Genomic DNA, 18505 nt, shown 5'->3' with positions numbered 1-18505 from the left:
AGCTTGTTTCTTTGAGAACTGACTGACCCTGAGGGAATTTGAAGTGGAGGAGCAAAGAGCTTGAGAGGGAAGGTGTTTACGGAGGGAATGTTGAAGGTATTTTGCACCCAGGCCCTAGAAAGCCTTGTGGACAATGCAAAGGGTCTTGAATTTAATCCTTGCAGCCACTGGGAGCCAATGAAGAGATTTCAGGGCTGGAGAGATACGATCCCAGGGCTTGAGGCCAAGGACAAGTCTCACACTCTTGTTCTGGATGAGTTGCAAAGAGCAGAGAGTAGAAGCAGGTGGATTTAGAAAGAGGCTGTTCCAGTAATCCAACCTAGAGAGAACCAGGGCTCGAGAGACAGTGAGCTGCTGGGGGAAGGAGATAAAGGAAGAATACCTCTGAGGAGGTCTAGTTGGAAGTTTGACTTTTTAGAGACATCAGAGATGGGGCAAAAAAGGAAAGCGTGGAGTCGAAGATGACGCTGAGGTTCTTAGCCTCACAGATGCGGGTAAGGGGTGGGCCAAGGGGGGCCGGCCAGAGGGTGACAGGAAAGGGGGTTGAGGATGTGCTGATGAGGAGGATCTCAGTCTTGCTGGCATTCAGGTTGTAATCGACAATTCATGTATCGTTGTACTACCTACCTATGCCTTCTTTGCTATATTTATTGATTGTCATGTAATCACTGTATGCAACTTATGTAACCATTGCCTTGAAGATATGCGCCCGGTAGCCTCCGGGCCTGGTTTGCGCTATACAAATAAAACAAATACAAATACAAAGGGCTTACATGATTCTTCTCCAAGACTTTTATTGTCAGGCTAATCGGGAGGGTTATATTAATTTGGGAGAAATATTCCACTTAACTAGTTATCAATTATGGAAACATCATTCACCTTAAGTAGCTGTCGTTCCTTTTGAGTTAGGTGAGCCAGCTGCATCATTAGCACATGTGGAGCAGCACCAGCCAATCAAGTGGCTAGGAACGCAGGCTTGGACCTATGGCATAATTCTGCGTTCCTTGGCAACCTCTGGTTTCACTCCCTTGAATGCCGCCTAGTTATTCAGAGCCCTATGAGCTCCATCCCTGCTTCCCACTAAGCTCTCATGGGGATACTCGTTTTGCCCTGGCTCACCATGGCTCAGGCTAGCAGGCCGTAACACGCCATACCCATCCCCATCCCAGGTGCTTAAGCTAGATCTTCATAAGGCTGGCAGTTCTGAAATGTTTCCCGTGCTATTCCTAGATTTGATCCTCATAATATTTGATGGAAGGGGAGTGGCAAAGATACTCTCGCAACTTTGAGGCATCAAACAACTTAATGTGCACCGGCTTGCACCATATCTAGAAAGGCAGCTTTCCTTCTGCCATTAACTTCCCTCATGCTTCTGATCACTTTCACTCATCACACAGTCCATGCTGGCCATGGCTGCTCTTGCCCCTTGATGAGTCAGTCTCAATATTACTATGTAGCTGTTTGTTTAGTCTTAGAGATTACTTTCTTTCTCTGGCCACAAAATCCCAGGTGCTTACCGTTCTCGTTTGAGCACACCCTGCATTCATCACATGTTTCTATTATCTACAGGCACCTTTGAACTTACTCTTTACCAAGTAGATTACATATCTCCCAGTTCACCCTTTGTTACCCCCTTTTCCTTTCCTCATCTACCTCCCCCTTTCCCTTTCCCCACAGCCTGTAGACTGGAAACTCAGCATGCAAATCTGTAGACAAGCCTTCATGCTCTAAGACTATTATGGTGGGAATTTGGAACAGTATAAAAGCAGTATAAAAACGTTGCATAAAAAGACAATCCATGGTTCAGACTACTAGGTATCACTAGTCCTGAGTTAATTCTTGGCTGAACTGCCTTGGCCTGGTAAAGTCCTGGAGAAAGTTGTTACAGTTCAGCTCAAGGGCCATATAGAGAGGTTTTCTCTGCTTGACCGTTCTGTGTGGGCTTTGACCAGGATTTGGCACTGAAACAGCACTAATGGCAGTCTGGGATGCTATCCTTCAGGCTGCCAATGAATGTGAGATGTCCCCGCTAATCATGCTCGACTTGTCTACGACATTTCATACTGTAGAACACAGGATACATTTAGATTTTAAAGAAGGTCAGACTGGTGTCAGATCATGTGTGACAAATCAAATTCCAGGGTACTGGTGGTCCAGGGGTGAGTATTGGTTTCTAAACCATCCATCAGCCCCACACCTCGAATGGATGCAACAAAAGTGGAATAAGCAATCATACAATTAACATTATAAACATCCTTGTCCAATTTTGGTAAGGTGGACGGAACAGCAGGCATATCACCTCTAAAGGTTGTGGATCATTGGTTAGTTACAGCACAGCAAAAATACAATTATTAGCCAATGATAAAAGGTGTATTCAGTCAAGGTTGTATACAAATATCTAATTTATTATTACACAACAGACAATCTAACAACACTATGAGGCAAAGCCATCCCTGTAAAGGAATGCAGAGAACAGACAGTTCTAAGATGGAAAAGGGATGCACTCTAGATACTAATAGGAGGGTAGTCAGTATGGTTAATAACCACAACAGTTTGTTAAGGTTTCTTGACTTTAGCGCAAAGGTGAAAAAGGGTCTTAAAATGTCTCTAGGTGCTTTTTGGGAAGGATGAGGGGGACAGAACCACAATGTACCTTTTGCTGTTGGCGTTCTTGGTGCTCTATAGGGTCGAGTCAGCTTCAGGGTGCTTTGCAGGCTTCTCTGATAGAGTATGAGATGGGAGTCAGCTGCCGGTATTAGGCAGCAAGACTGTTCAGTGAGCGAAGCAAGCAAATTGCTGCAGGCTAGCCCTTCACGACGGCTCAGGGTCAAGAATCGTTGTCTCAGTGCTGATTGGTGGATCTGAAGCACTGGTCGAGACATCTCGGATGTCTTTAAGCGACTGCCGCTTGACAACAGTCAGCATTGCAGATCGAGGAGCTTGATTGGCTTAAAGATTTCCTTTAAGGCAGACGGAGGTAGATGTTAGTCGAGGCACTCCTCCCAGCGTCTTCAATGGGCTCATGCCATCCTTTAAGGCAGATGGCGCACAGATGTGGAGTGTGCTGCAGGCTGCTGTCTTGTCCTTGGTTTTAGGTTCAGAAACCTTCTGGCACTCCCTATTCAGGAAGCTTGCTGCAGAGCCTAGCAGGGCACGCTGTGTGCTGGCTGGGTACCAGTTCTTGAGTAGCTGGAGCGTCCTCTGAGTTCTGTTTCTCCCTCTGTTCCCTGGGAGAAGTTTATGGAAGGGGACTTGCTTCCCTCTTTGGATATCCTGGCCTTCCTTAACTGGCACAAGATGTAAGGAGATTACACTTTGAGCCAGGGTTCAAGTTTGAGTTCTTCTTTCTTACTTCTTGTGAAGTCTTCAGATGATCTGCCAAAAGAGCGGCTCCAGCCCTCTTTTAATTTCAAGTGGGCCACAGTGATTGGTGTAGTCTAAGCCTACCTTAGTGAAACAATCCTGAGGTCCCAACCAACAATTTTCTGTATGTGCAAAGTAACAACCAGAGTGCTTTGCAACAGGAAAGGTAAAGGGCTGAAAACAGGATCTAGGTTTGCCCCAGAACTAATATGGCGGAACCCTTCTCTCAACAGAAAAGGCTGTGGGCTCACTACCTTATGCCACTAAGTCCCACCCATCTTCCTGACTGTTGTGTACAATGACTCTCTCTGATTAATGGTCCTCCCTTTGTGGTTCCTGTTTAAGCGGCGGGTCTCCCTTATAGCTGCTGAAAGAGCAGATACTCTGGCTCCTGCAAACTTCATTTGTGTACCTTATGAATGGGGTCCATGTAGCAGGGTGGCATACTGTAAATACAGCCACACACATGGCAGATCACTGACATTGAAACTGAGGGGCAGGATCTGGCTTCAGGTTGACACAGTTACATATGAAAGATTGTTGGGTTTCCTGTCTCCTTTGTTATTCTCTGCAGTGAGGCCCCATGGGAGCCTGTCTGAAATACCCCCAGCTGGTATGATAATTGCTGCCACCTACTGCAGGGCCTAACAAAAAAGCAGGGCATTTCCATTGAGCATTTGTCAGTTAATCAGGTGGTTCATGGCAGAGTGAAGGTTGGTCCCCCCTTCCTTGGATGACAAAGTGCCCGCCTTGGCTGTCACATTCCAACTAAATATGACATGGCCCCCTGTGCCTGTAAGCGGTGTCCAGCCAGGCGTACATGGACCTATGCTTTTGTTGTCGTGTGACCATAGGAAAATGTGGGTGTATAAACCCCACATATTCTGCTTAGGTCGGTCTACCATCATTCCATTTAACTAAACATTTAGAAAAAGCCCAGGTGAGCGCACATCCACCATGCAGATGGTCGAATTCCTCACATCACGTCATTGAATGGTTTGCCTCGTTCCCATCTGAGTGCCGGCAGCAGGTGACCTTGGGAAATTTTTGGTTCTTACTCCCTCCCTTAACAGTGTGGGGCTCCTCAGGGATAGACCCTCTCCCGCCTCTAAAATAAAGAAACTTAGGTTGCATATGGCAAGATAACCTAGGATGGGAGATGCAGGTAGGAGCAAAAGTGCATTCAGTTTTTTACTCAATATGGATTCTCCGACTGACCTTGCCTTAACTTCCACCCGAAGATAATGCTAGTGCCATAGGAGCATTGGTTAACTCAAAGCTGGACTACGGTAATAGTACGTTAGCAGGAATTCCCCAAAAATATCTGACCCATCTTTAAAGGGCACAAAATGCAGGAGTGAGACTGATCGATAAAGTACCCACGTCCACCCATATGCCTGTGTTATGCCGCTCTTTACATTGGCTGGCAGTTGAAGACAGAATCAAGTTTAAAATCCTTTGTCTGATCTATAAATGCCCAAACAACCTGTCTCCCGCGTACGTGGTGAAAATATTGGTCAGTTACCAGCCACCAAGTTCTCAACGCTCCGCTGATAAGCTTCTATTGGTGGTTCCACCTTCCCGCTTGGTGTCAAAGGAAGATAGACGGCTTTCAGTATTTGGCCCCAAGCTCTGCAACAACCTTCCACTACAGTTTTTAAAAAAGGACTCCTTCTGTTTTGTAAGGCACTGAAAACCTTTTCCTTTAAAAGATTGTTTTTTTTTTGGCTCACTTAATATGTTCTATTCATGTGCCGTAATATGGGAGCATATTCTCATTTCCTCGCTAAATATGGGAGCATATTCTCATTTCCTCGCTATTGCCTGTGCTTGGATGCAGTTAATTCTGCTCAGTTTGTGCGTTATAAATGCTTCAAAATTCAAAATTCAAAATCCAAAAATGCATTTCAAGCCAAACATGTCCTCTCCTTCATGCAGCAGCTCGTCTCTACCTAAGTAAATCAATGGGTGGAATTGCTCATGAACACTTGCAACAAGATTCTCATCATTACACAGGTCATGCTCACCTTGCCTATCGGCCAGATCATACTTCTTTACCATCAGACACCCCTCTACTTGCCATCAAAAACTAAACCGCACGCCACACTCAATTGCACTGGTACTGTGAGTTTCAACTTCCTTCACCTGCTCCAAGTGAATCTGCGCCAATAAAGGCACACATGACACAACTAACAAAAGAAAACCCATCCAGAAATAGTGGACCTTATGACCATGGAAAAACATTGTGATGCCAAACTGCAACCACGCATCTCCACTTTGGCAGACGCAACCACTGGCATTAATACAACATGACACTGCCCAATGAAAAATAGACACCTTGTTGGAAAATATGCATTTCTCTAGTGGAACTTGATGCATCCTGCCCTTCTACTATATCACTCAAATATGTAACCCCAACAGCCAGGTGAGCACTACTGCTGGAAAACATCATAAGTCAAAAGTCATTACCAAATCTCAACAGCCCTCACAAGGGAGAAAGGTCTTGCCTGCCTAAGTACAGCATCCACCCAGATGACACAGAACATCACCTGCGCTATACCCTCCACGACTAGTACATGAGCAAGTGGCTATAGAAGTCAACACACATACATACCAAGCACTGATACATGACAATATGTCTGAAAGGCTATTTCCCGGTAATATGTCTGACCGGGAAAACGTTCAGGTATTTGTCCACACATAAGTGGGCACCCCGGGGAGTATATGTATGCATTTACCCGCAGGGTAATTTGGTTGCCGCACAGGGCACGAAGCTGTTATGGGGGTAAGTCATCCCTTTCCTTGGGAGAAAAGAGGGCAGGGAAGGTTCAGGAGCAAGCAACGGTTGGTGACTGTAGTCGCGTTTGCCACTGTCCCTGTTCTTTCCCTGCCTCATCAGTGTGAGGGTGATGTTAGGCTGGGTTGGACCACGTTGTTGGGTGAGATTTTGTGGGTTCAGCAAGTGGCGGGAGGGCTGTATACCAACAAAAAAGAAGATATAGACATATATACATATATTGCTATGCAAATAAATATCCACAGGTGCTGCGTTTGGGTAATATTGGAAATACACTGCAATTCTTTTGCTGGTGCACATTGCGGGCGGCAAGGCAGTATTTCTTTCCCGTGGGAGTTTGTTTGCCGTGCCGGCATGCTGCGGGCTCCGTGGGACCGCTGACATGCTGACCACATTTTTCCACTGCCTTTGAGTGGATGGGCGGCAGTGGGCTGGTGCTAGAGCCATCTCCGGTGTGGGGCCCGCTTTTGTAGTGGGCAAGGGAGGAGCTGGGGGGGGGGTTTGTGGAGCAGCATTAGGCTTATTTTGCCCCACCCCACACAGCACCATGAGCTTTGTTGCTCCGGTGCAGGGAGGGAGTGCAGTGCAGCCAGCAGTCCACCAGGGGGGTGGTGCGGTGCACAGCTAGAGGAGGGTTTGCTGCCTTGTGAAGGATAGCCATGCCCCCGTTATATGAGGTGGTGAGTTAGGGTGGTGGGGTGCCAGTTGGTGGGGCAGTTAGGGGCAAAAAAGAAATAGGTGAATAAATAATATTGCAAGGGGTTTTTGTTACCTATAATGGGATACCTTACAGGAAAGTGTGTAGGCAGCATTATGTAGGGCCAGCAGGCCAGTTGGGTGGTCTGGGGCAGGAAGTTTTTTTTTGTTTTTAAAGAAAGAAAGCAAGAGAATAAGTAATGTTGGGTGCAGCTTTATTGTGAAGGATTGCTCTCTGTGTTGTTGGGGGGGGAGTTTTGTGACACCGGTACGGTGTCTTCTTTGGCTATTTTTCCAAGGGGCAGCTTTGGGATCGGGGAGCAGGTACCTTTGCACCTCTGAGTTTACAGGGTTGGGGGCGTGCACAGCAGAAGGAAGGGGGCTGTAGTGTGGTCATGTCCTGGGGCTTTGAGGATGCTCAGGCCTTGTGTGAGACACTTAGCATTATCAGCAGGGCACCCAAAGCCTAGGTGGAGGAGGTGGTGCAGAAGGTCACTGGAAGGAGGGACCCTAATGGGGGTAGGCCCCAGTGCAGAGCAACTTTGGACGGGTCCCACGCAGAAATGGTGGCATGTAGCTCATCGGCAGAAGAGGGGAAGTTGGAGTGAGGGAGAGAAGGAGAGGTGGGGGGGCAGGAAGGGCTGGAGTGACTTGCCAAAGAGGGTGGTAGGTCGCAGAGAGGCAACAAAACAGAGGGTCAGGGAAGGGGTTGTGGTTCATAGCGGTGGGGTTCTGTGGGAGTGGGCGAAGGGGTAAAGGTGGGCAGGGGGTGAGGAGGTGACAATGTGGTGGAGGGTGGAGGTGAAGAATGTGCAGGGTAGGAAATGCCTGCAAAAGGGTGCAGGGGGAGGCAATGGATGCTCTCCCTGGTAGATGGCGGAATAAGGGACATGAATGGGATGGCCTTCCCGGTCAGTACTGATGAGCACAGCACGGCCCTCGTTTCAGTGGGAGAACAGGATAGGGCAGACAGTAATAGGGAAATGGATGAAGTGTTGTAAAGATGGGCAGGAGATGGGGTGGGGGCAGGCTAATAAACAGAAATGATATTCTGGTGTTTTCTGTTCCCACAGTAGGAGCCCCTTGAGGAAGGAGTGGCGGTGTGGAGGCCAGAATGGTGCATCTGGACGACAAGGAGAGAGCCAAGGGGTGAGCAAGGAAAGGAATGGTCTGTGGTGTGGGTTAGATTGGGGGCCAGGTGAAGGTCACAAAAGGGGTGGTTGGGGGTGTGCAGGTGGTGGGGATGGAAGATGGGGGTGTGATGACCACGGACTTGGTGAGGGTAGAGGGGAGGTTTATAAACATAGTGGTGGTACAGACAGATACGTTCCCGGAGGATGTGGTGCCGGCGATGGCAGAAGTTAGTTCACCTGGTGCTGCAGAGAGTGCAGAGAATTTACCCTATATGGGTATTACAAAGCCGTTTGGGGTGCATCTGCTGTCAGCTACATAGGAAATAATTTGGGCCGGGGAGCTTGTTGATGTGTTGAAGCACTTACACAGGGAGGTGAAAGTGAAAAAAGGGTCAAAAGTGAAGGAGGGGAAGCGTGTGGGCAGGACGAGGGGGTTCATTACTATTGAGGATTTCATGTCAGCCTTTTTGATATACACTAGCGTCTGCTGTGAAAAATACCCTGAGAGGAGTGTGGTGCTGTTTAAATACATGGACGTCATTAGGAGGGCATTTGTTCGTTTTGGAGGCTTCACTTTGGTGAGGTACGATGAGGAGTTCAGGGCAAGAATGGGGGAGGATCAGATGGTGGTTTTGGGGGAGATTGATATGTACCTGTGGTTGTAGTGGATGGCATCCACGCGCTTGGCAGCCACGCTTCACATGACAAGCGATTTACCTGTGCTTTACCCGCCCTTTCTTGGTTGACCCAACCTTGCATGGGGCAGGGGTAGGGCACAGGGGACAGCCGTCAACAGCATGCTCAGCCTTTAATAAGGAAGGGTGCTGTGGCCAGTCTGTAGGTTTAAGCATGAGTGCAGTAGGTGCGCCTGACGGCACCCTGTCATGCAATGTTTTGTAATGGGAGAGAGCGCGAGGGGCAGAGGTGCTGGGAGAGGGATTGTGGGGAAAGGCTTATACTACAGTTAAGCTGGACATGCTGGAGGAATGGCTGTGTTTTTACCCAGACAGGGAGCAGGCTAAGATTTTGGCTGAAGGGTTTTCTGAGGGTTTTACGTTAGGGTACCAGGGTCGCAAGGTTTGGCGGTGGGCAGAAAACTTGAGCCGGCGCGTGAGAGACCGGATGTGGTAAGCGCAAAGCTGCAGAAGGAGGTGGCCGAAGGAAGGGTGGTTGGACCGTTTGCCGATTTGCCAGGTGATCTGGTGGTGTCCCCTTTGGGGGTGGTGCCTAAGAAAGTGGGCCCAGTGAGTTTAGGTTGATTCACCATATAACATGGCCAGAGGGCATGTCCGTGAATGATTTTATTGCACCCGATAATTGCGGGGTGTTATACGCAAGAGTGTATCAGGGGGTGGGGCTCGTGAGAGGAAAGCGGCATGGTGCATTTATAGCCATGGGTGACTTTAAATTGGCTTTTTGGTTGCTGCCGGTGCATGCAGAGGATTTCTGGTTGTTGGGTATGCAGTATGAGGATCTGATTTACATAGACAAAGCATTGCCTATGGGTTGTGCAGGGTTGTGTGCATTATTTGAGCACTTAAGCACATTTCTGCAGTGGGTTTTCACTTACACGTCCAGGATTTAGTGTGTGCTGCACTATTTGGATGATTTTGTGTTCATTAGTGGTGTGGATTGAGATATGGAGTGCCAGCAGATGCTGGGGGCATTCCAGCAATTAATGCTTGAGTGGGGAGCACCTTTGGCAGAGGATAAACAAGGGCACAGACTTTTTTAGGAATCAAATTTGATTCAATGGCTATAACCTCAAGCTTGCCTGATAACAAAGTGAGCAAGTTGGTGCAATTGCTGGAGAAGGCAGTGGTGGTTCGTGAGATGATGCTTGTGGATATGCAGAGGTTGGTGAGGCATCTCAATTTTGTGTTCCGGGTGGTGGCCTCAGACTGCACTTTTTGTAGGAATATGCCTCTTTCTACGGCAGGGGTGAAGAATCCACATCACAGGGTGAGGGTGTCAGGGGATATCAGGGAGGAATTCAGGGTGTGGTTGAGATGTCTGGAGGATTTTAATGGCATGTCTCTGTGTCTGCTGGGGCACCCAGTCGCGTGGGAGGTGCAGGGTTTTCTAATGCATTGGGAGTTGGAGGTTTTGGCGTGTACGGGAGGGGCAGATGTGTGCAGAGAGGTGGCCAGAGCATTTGAGTAAGGGGGAGGAGACTAGCTTCTTGGAAATCTTTCAGTTGCTAGTGGCCTTGGACTTTGGGGCAGAGAGTTAGACAATAGCAGGGTGAAGTTCAACATGGATAATGAGGCTGTGGTTATTATTGTGGACAGGCAATCTGCCAAGGATCAGTCGTTGTCAAAGCTTTTGAGGGAGTGTATGACGAGGTGCCTGACATGGAATGTGGTGTTTAGGGTGACGCACATGGCAGGAAAGGATAACGGCATCGCTGATGCATTATCTCGTTGTTTATTATCTCGTTCCACAGAGATTCTGTGGATTGGCCCCGAAAATGGAGTTGGAAGGGCACTGGATCCCGGAAGAGCTATGGTGGCAAGGATATTAAGAGTGCAGCAGTTTACTGGAGGGTTCACTGGCCCCAAGCTCATGGGCATCAAACAGGAGAGCATGGCTGGAGTTTTTGAGAGGGGGAGCACAGTCGGAGAGGGAAAGGTGATGCAGAGCAGAGAGGGAGGCAGGATGTGATAAAACTTCATACTTGGCTGGGTGAGGAAAGGGTGGTCCAGGGTGATGATAGCAGGGAAGCTGCTGGATATTGCATTTTATGGTAAGTGGTTCTGGGGCTTTCAGCTTAGCATGGGAAAATCGCAAGCAGAATGTTGGAAGGTTAGGCAAGGGAGAAGGGGAAGGTAAGGGATAAGAAGAGTCCGGTGTAAGCGGAGCTGTTGGGTAGGTTGTGCAAAGTTCTTGGGGGTATATGTTGGGCTCCATGGCAGAGGGCCATGTTTACGGCATGTTTTATGTGGTTGTGTTTTGGGGCTCTTCGGGTGTCAGTGTTAGTTCTGAAGGTGGGGGGAGGAAGGGGCCTGATGTGGAGGGATGGCTGTCTATCAGAAGACAGCGTGGATATCAAAATCAGTGAATCAAAGATGGATCAGTTGGGGAGAGGGCTTTAGATGCATTTGGACAGGGGAAGTAGGTAGTTGTGCCCGGTGAGATCGGGGCTGGCATGGTGGAAGAGATGGATGGGGAGGTGGGGGTTGGTTTTTCAGCATGAGAGTGGGGATGGAGGGACCACTGCACAGGTTTTGGGGGTGGTGAGGAGGGCTCTGGTAGCTTTAGATGAAAAAGCTGAGGAGTTTGGGATGTATTCTTTTAGAATAGGGGCGACATAAGAAGGGTGTAGGCTAGGATAATCTGAGGATGGTGTGAAGAGTCTAAGGTGCTGGAAATCAGCAAAGTATAAGGCATGCATCAGACAGCTGGTTGAAGGGAGCTCTTAGGTGGTGTGGGCAGGTGGGGGATGGGGCCTGTCTTTTCTGAATGGGAACTCGGAAGCACCTGCACCGTTACCAACGATGCTGGTGCTTCCTTGACAAATCTGCCTACCGAGGCCATTGCGCCCGGCATGGTCAGATCTGCCAGTGACGGCATCTGCGTTCAGACTTGTAGTGTGGTGGCCCAGAAATAGGGGTGGCGATAAACTTACCGGTACCCTTATTTCGGGCCGCTACACTAGCACTGAGGCCCAAAAATGTATTTGTTCACACGTGTTTACAATGGAAAATCGGCACGTTCTAAGAGGAGGTTCTCCAATGTGCCTTGCTTAGTTAGAACGAGCAACATTATCGGCAAAGAACAGCCTGTAAATGAAAATACACTTGGAAAAAGCTAATCCGCATCGTGCTTTGCACAGCCTGCCCCTTTTTATTGAGGTGGGGGTGCAGGAGTCAGTGTCCAACAAAATGTTTGTCCGGTCATTGTATGTCGTTTATGTTATGCTACCGTATGTAGCAGCCAGGGTCGGACTAGGCCATGAAATTGTCTCGGGCACCAATAAAACAGTGTCCCACAGTTGCAAACGGCTATTCATTTTGTGACACGGAATACTACCCAAGGAGGAGTTTTTTGATCAAATGTGATGCAAATTGTGCATTTTAAAGAATATGTATTCAGCAACACAGGTCAAAACTATTAGCCGCATGGTGCAGTAGCTCATCAAACTGGCCCACAATGGGCAAAAAAAGTGGCCCGCTTTGACCGAAAAAATAGGCCCACACCAGCATTTTGCGTTTTGGTTTGGCCATGGGCCTACTATTGCCCTCTAGGCCAGTCCGAGCCTGGTAGCAGCTGTCTGTCACTGGACCAGAATCCTGGAGCTATAGAGCCTTGTCGGGATAGAGTGTTAATGACTTTCATAGCTTGGTTTTAAGCACGTGTGTAACGTATACTGGTGAATAAGACTGATCCGTGAAAGACCGCGGACTACGCGTAGCATCTCTGCCAGACATTTCCCGCCACGAGGTCATTGCGGTAAACAACGCGCGCATGTCGGTAAAGGCCGGCATGTTATCACCGCCCAGTGAGCCGTTCTTTCAGCCAAAGTAGAGGTAGCTTCTCCCAGCGTGTGCACCACTTGGACCCGCCAACAAGAAGTTCCTTTCACACTTCTCCTCGCACGTGGGCACGTGTCGCACTTCACAGGCGTCCTGCTGGGAGGCCCGAGTGACAGGCTCAAGTCCCGGGCCGCGTCGACATTTGTCTGCAGCAACTGGTTAATTGTGGGGGAATGTGCAGGCCTTTTTGCATGTGGCCGTGAGGGGTGGGCCTTCCCCCACTCCAGGGGATAAAAGACCACATACCACTCAGCACAGCTCACATCTTACCTCAGAGCATCTTACCTCAGAGGGTGAGACGCCGGATTCGGACGAACTGGGCCTGCATGCCTTTGCTGGGCTAATATAGGGTCCCGCGCGCCGATCCTCTGCTCTGTCACTGCAACTCGCCGGGAAGCGAAGCTGTAGCTTATTCACAGGCCTGCCGTCAGGGACTCACTGGATCGAAATCGAGAGATCCAGAATCTAATTTCAGTGAAACTTTTCCAGGTGCTCGCTCCCATCTGCAGAACGAGCTGATCCGGACTCCAAGCTGTAGGATCATGGGTCCGGGAGTGGTCTCCCCCGGGGGCGCTTCTCTCCCATCCCTGTTGCTGATCCTGTCCATGGGGGCCTGCATCTCCCGCGCTGACACTTCCAGGTACTTTACTTCTGAAGAGGAGCCCCCAGGCACCGTCATCGCCGTCCTGTCCGAGGACCTGCTCTTTAACTCGGCGGACCGTCCGGCCAGTAGCTTCCGGCTGATGAAGCAGTTCAACAGCTCCCTGATCCGCATGCGGGAGAGCGACGGGCAGCTCTCCACCGGGGAGCGCATAGATCGGGAGCAGCTGTGCGGCCAGACCCCGCACTGCACCCTGGCCCTGGACGTGGTCAGCTTCGCCAAGGATCAGTTCCGGCTGCTCCACGTGGAGGTGGAGGTGCGGGACATCAACGACAACGCCCCCCGCTTCCCCCGGCCCCAAATCCCGCTGGAGGTGTCCGAGAGTGCCGCCGTGGGCACCCGGCTGCCCCTGGACATCGCCATCGACGAAGACGTGGGCACCAACTCCATCCAGAGCTACCAGGTCTCCGTCAACAGCCACTTCAGTCTGGAGGTGCAGAGCCGTGCAGACGGGGTGAAGTACGCCGACCTGGTGCTGGTGAAGGAGCTGGACAGAGAGACCCAGGACACCGTCACCCTGGAGCTGGTGGCCCGGGACGGGGGGAGCCCGGCGCTCTCCGGCAGTGCAGTGGTCACCGTGCGAGTACTGGACTTCAATGATCACAGGCCAGTCTTTGAGCACCCCCTGCTCACCGTGGAGCTTCTGGAGGATGCCCCCGCGGGGTCTCTTCTGCTGGACCTCACTGCAGCCGACCCTGACGAAGGTGTGAATGGACAGGTTGTCTACAGTTTCGGACCCCAGGTATCCGCGGAGGTCCGCGAACTATTTAAACTAGACCCTCGGTCCGGGCGACTGACACTGGAGGGTCAAGTGGACTTTGAGAAAAAGCAGACCTATGAGTTTGATGTCCAGGCCCAGGATCTGGGGCCCAGCCCCTTATCTGCCACATGCAAAATAATGGTGCACATCACGGATGTGAATGATAACGCGCCCAGCATCACCATCACCCCCATGACCTCCATCACCGCCGGGGTGGCGCACATCACCGAGGCCGCCAGCAGGGAGAGCTTCGTAGCCCTGATCAGCACCCTGGACAGCGACTCGGGCCCCAATGGACAGGTGCACTGCTCCCTCTTTGGCCACGAGCACTTCAAGCTGCAGCAGGCCTACGAGGACAGCTACATGATAGTGACCACCAGCGCCCTGGACCGGGAGCGCATCTCCGAGTACAACCTGACCATCGTGGCCGAAGACCTGGGCTCCCCTCCCTTCAAGACCGTGCGCCACTTCACCATCCGGGTGAGCGACGAGAACGACAACCCGCCCTTCTTCTCCAAGCCCGTCTATGAAGTTTCTGTCCTGGAAAACAACGCCCCGGGCTCTTACATCACCACCGTGGTGGCCAGAGACCCCGACCTGGGAAACAATGGGAGAGTGACCTACACCCTGGTGGACACAGAGGTGATGGGGGCCCCCCTGTTCACGTTCATCGCCGTGGACCCCGGCTCAGGGGCCTTGTACACGGTGAGGTCCTTTGATTTCGAAACCCTGAAAGAGTTGGAGGTGACGATCGAGGCCAGCGACAGCGGCCTGCCCCAGCTCTCCAGCCGGGCCGTTATTCGGATTAGGATAGTGGACCAGAACGATAACCCTCCCATGATCACAGCGCCCCGGCTCAGAAACGACTCTGCGGACCTCCTGATGCCCCTCGGCGCCCCAGCAAACTCCCTAGTGGTGCAGCTCGAGGCCACAGATGAAGACGAGGGGGTGAACTCCGAGCTACTCTTCACTATCCTGGAGGACAGAGACAGTATATTTGCTATCAACAAAGCAACCGGGGAACTTTATTTAAGACAAAGTCTGGACTCTGAAAGGGGCGCGGACACATTATCTGTGGTAGTTGCTGTGTCTGACCAGGGCCCAGTACCTTTGTCCGCCACTGCAACTGTTAATATAATTCTCATGGGCACAGCGCCATCTAGCGTTCAACTGGTGGTCATTGAGTCGGCGGAGCAAGAGTGGCAGGAACTGGACACCTTTACTCTGTTGGCTGGGGGCTTCGGGTTGCTTTTGATCGCGATAATCGCGATGGCAGCTGCCTCCATCTGCAAGCAACCCAAAAGCAACGAACGGATGAGCTCCAAAGCAAGGAAGTTGCTAGAAGAGCACACTCGCTCTGAAGCCGACAGCGGCAAAGAGGCCGAGAGACAGTCCGACTTCTGCTCCATCAGCACTGAGTCTGAAGTGTGCAGCGACTCGCCCTGCTCAAGAGAACGCAGAGAGTCCGCGAGCATTTCCACAGGAACACAGGGGAGCGCCAGTGGCGCAGAGTTAAAAGTACGGCTTTCCAATTCGTTATTTGTTACCCCGGTTTATTTCTATTGTAGTCGATCGACGGTGTTTTTCAAATGTTGTTTAATGTTGGGATGTGTCCCCTACACGGTAATATTCCGAAACATTAGTCCTTTCTCCCATGCATCATTTCCCACAGTCCTTTCCCACCCCTTCCCTTCACGGTCTACGTTTCATCCATGTTGATTTTCAGTAATTTTCGCGTCCCCCTTTTCACATACTTAAGGGAGGCTTTCTACACAATTTGGTGTCGACGGGGAATGTCATGTGATCTTGGTCTCACCGGCGTGTGTTCTTTTGCCCACAGGGTTTCTCTCACTTCTCCTTCGATCCGGTGTCGTTGTGGTGCGAAGGCCAATCGGCCCTGACTTTGCGGTAAGGACAGCTCTTACGTTGTATACAGACTTTACTCGTGAATGCGTGATGCTGTTGCATGTGCGTTTTACCCTGATCATGTTCCCTCCCGAAGTTCCAAAGAGCTGTGCATTATAGCGCCGCGTTTCCTAGTTTGAAGATGTCAGGGGACTATTTATCCGTCCTACTTGGGTCAATTGTTTGCTACCGTTTGCGGTTCTTTTGAAAATGGCGTCTCTTCTGGGCCAGTTGTATGCGAAGGGCGCTTCGAAAGGCACATAGCTCAACAAAACTATCACGAGTTCAACTGAATTGCACAAAAACACTCTGCGGTCCGAGGCGTTAATTTGCTTCTGCAGTTTTCACGCTCCGAACATCTATTCCAGTCGCGCTGCAGCTGCGACCCGCTCTAATTGCCGCGCTGCTCTCCAGGGTCACGTGATAATCACGTGAGCATGCCGTGGGACCGGAGAAGCCCTTAGCGCTGCCTCGGGCCTTTCACTCCCTGCCCGCGGGGTATCAGCACATGATAGTAGTTTACCGCTTAACTAATCAGTTATAAATACGCCGGAGATACCTTAGTGGGTTGGCTGTACTCCCCCGTCACCTGACCTGGCAAGTGTAGGCTTTGCGTAATGCAGGTGTGTGGCTGCTGCGCAGTCACATGCCAGTGTAGCATGCACGAGGTTGCCTGCACACAACGTTGATCTGGAAGAGTACACCCACACCACAATAAGTTTATCATGGTTTTATACACTGCTGTATCTTTAACCTTTGGCACAGTGGATGTGTTGGCTTACAACTCCTATCAGCACTAGCCAACAGAATTTATAATGAGATCCTGGGACCTGTGGGCGAGACAATCCGGCTAGCCGCAGTCTCCTGTGACTGACCCTCCCGCTTCTAGGCACTGTTATATGAAGTTTGAAGTGCAATTTCAATGCTGCTAGGTCTCTGGCGCACGTGTTCCCTATATCTGAAGCGAGTACCTCACTCACTGAGCTACCTTCGCAGTTCCCGAGGGGACTGCGAAACAGAAGCCTTCCCCCCACTAAACACGTACATGCAAAAGAAGAGATTGCAACCCAGATTTTACATCAATATACTTTTGATCCTTTTCTGTACAATGCATGTATCTTCTGTAACAAAGTCATCTGTGATTCAGAGAGAGCCTTCAAAGACTGGCTACTGCTACCTCTCAGTTTTAGACCGACTGCTGGCACTACAATGACTACATCCAGAGCTTTAAGTGGGCTGGGGCTAGCCTGGTCGGAGACAGGGCAGTCTTCAAAAATGCCCTCGAGCTGGGGCTCTGCCAGGCTCCCGCCAGGACTAGCCAATGAGGTGCCAACCCTGCCAGGGAGCCCTTTAGCTGAACAGAGATGCATGGTTAAATGGCTATTTGCAGGTTGGAGCATCTGTTTAAAAAAAAACAAAAAAATTGAGAGGCCCAACCTCACAGAGAGCCCTTAAAACACATGGCTCTTTTGAGTTAAAGGGGCGCCTGAGGATTTTGGCACCTCTCTCAAAGAAACAAAGGGAAATGGGAGGTACACTGCTATCAATTCTTTTGTCGCTCATTTTCCTTTTGTTTCTTAATTACTAGCTCCGACTCTTGCAGGAACCGGCCTGCATTTATCAGAGCTGGTGATTAAGAAACAAAAGGAGAGGGTGCACCAATGCACACAACAACTCCTGCTTGACTCCTACTACCCCCGCCCTTGCTATCCTCTGCATCTCCACCATGTAGCCCCCCCCCCCCTTGTTACAGCCCACCCTCAAACCTTCATCCCACTTAAATCACTGACTAAATCAATTGGGCCCATGAACATTATCACCCATGCGCCACCCTGGCTTTCCACATCTAAGTCACCCTTGGAGGACACATAATGTGCAGTGTGCAACATGTCCTATTCAGAGCTTTACATGGGTGGCAGAATCCAGGGGGGAACTCTAGTTAGGGGATTTGGCCTAAGTAACCTCACTGCCACCCCCTCCACCTCCATGTAGGCCGCCTCCCTAACTAGAGCCCCTTACCTATGGTGGGTGGGGGTCTGGTAATTGCTTGGTTCCCATGGATTTGGAGCCAAGCAGGAAAGCTGAGGTGCACTTCTATCATTCCTTTGATGATCTCGCCTCTCCTTTTTATTTTTAAAGCACAGACTCTGAATCCCACTGGAAGGCTTTCTGTGGGGGTCAGAGCCTCTGATTAAGAAACAAAAGAAGAGGCTAGGCACACCAAAAGAAATTATAACGGTGCATTCCAGCTCTTCCATTGTTTATTAGTGAAAGGCGCCAACCCACAGCAGTCAACCTTTTTGCTCAAGGAGTGGAAGGGCTGCCTGTGCGGGTCAGTGCTTCTGATTAAAAAAAGGAGAGGCATCAGCAGGATTGATGCCTCTCCATCTTTTCTAGTTAGAAACATAGACCCCACAGGCAGCCCTATAACCATCCACCTCTTTAACCGATCGGGGTACCTCAGGGGCTTGACATATCTGGGGCTAGTCAGGGGGAGCCCCAGGGAGCCCAAGCTCAGGAGCCATTCTTGAAAAATGCCAGGGTTCTGCACCAGCTAGCCCAGGCTCAATTAAAGCTCTTGTCCTATACCTGCTCCAACCCTCAACGATATCACCCAATAAACAACATGTTTTCCGTGCCGTCACCTCCCGCTTT

General features: G+C 50.4%; 1 protein-coding gene across 1 annotated transcript in view; it reads left to right on the top strand.

Annotated features, from left to right (window-relative positions):
* The window catches only part of LOC138528055 (protocadherin-8-like), a 121284-nt gene that overhangs the window by 91254 nt on the left and 11525 nt on the right, over nucleotides 1–18505 (top strand). The window contains exons 5-7 of the mRNA XM_069639494.1: nucleotides 10436–10620; nucleotides 13034–15463; nucleotides 15786–15853. Coding sequence (XP_069495595.1) covers nucleotides 10436–10620; nucleotides 13034–15463; nucleotides 15786–15853 — 2683 coding nt within the window. The remainder of the gene's footprint in view (nucleotides 1–10435; nucleotides 10621–13033; nucleotides 15464–15785; nucleotides 15854–18505) is intronic.

The sequence above is a fragment of the Ambystoma mexicanum genome, chromosome 7q (assembly GCF_040938575.1).
Source record: "Ambystoma mexicanum isolate Mex_15411 chromosome 7q, UKY_AmexF1_1, whole genome shotgun sequence".
NCBI lineage: Eukaryota > Metazoa > Chordata > Amphibia > Caudata > Ambystomatidae > Ambystoma > Ambystoma mexicanum.
Note: the sequence above shows the minus strand (reverse complement) of the source record. Positions and strands in the feature narration are given on the sequence as shown.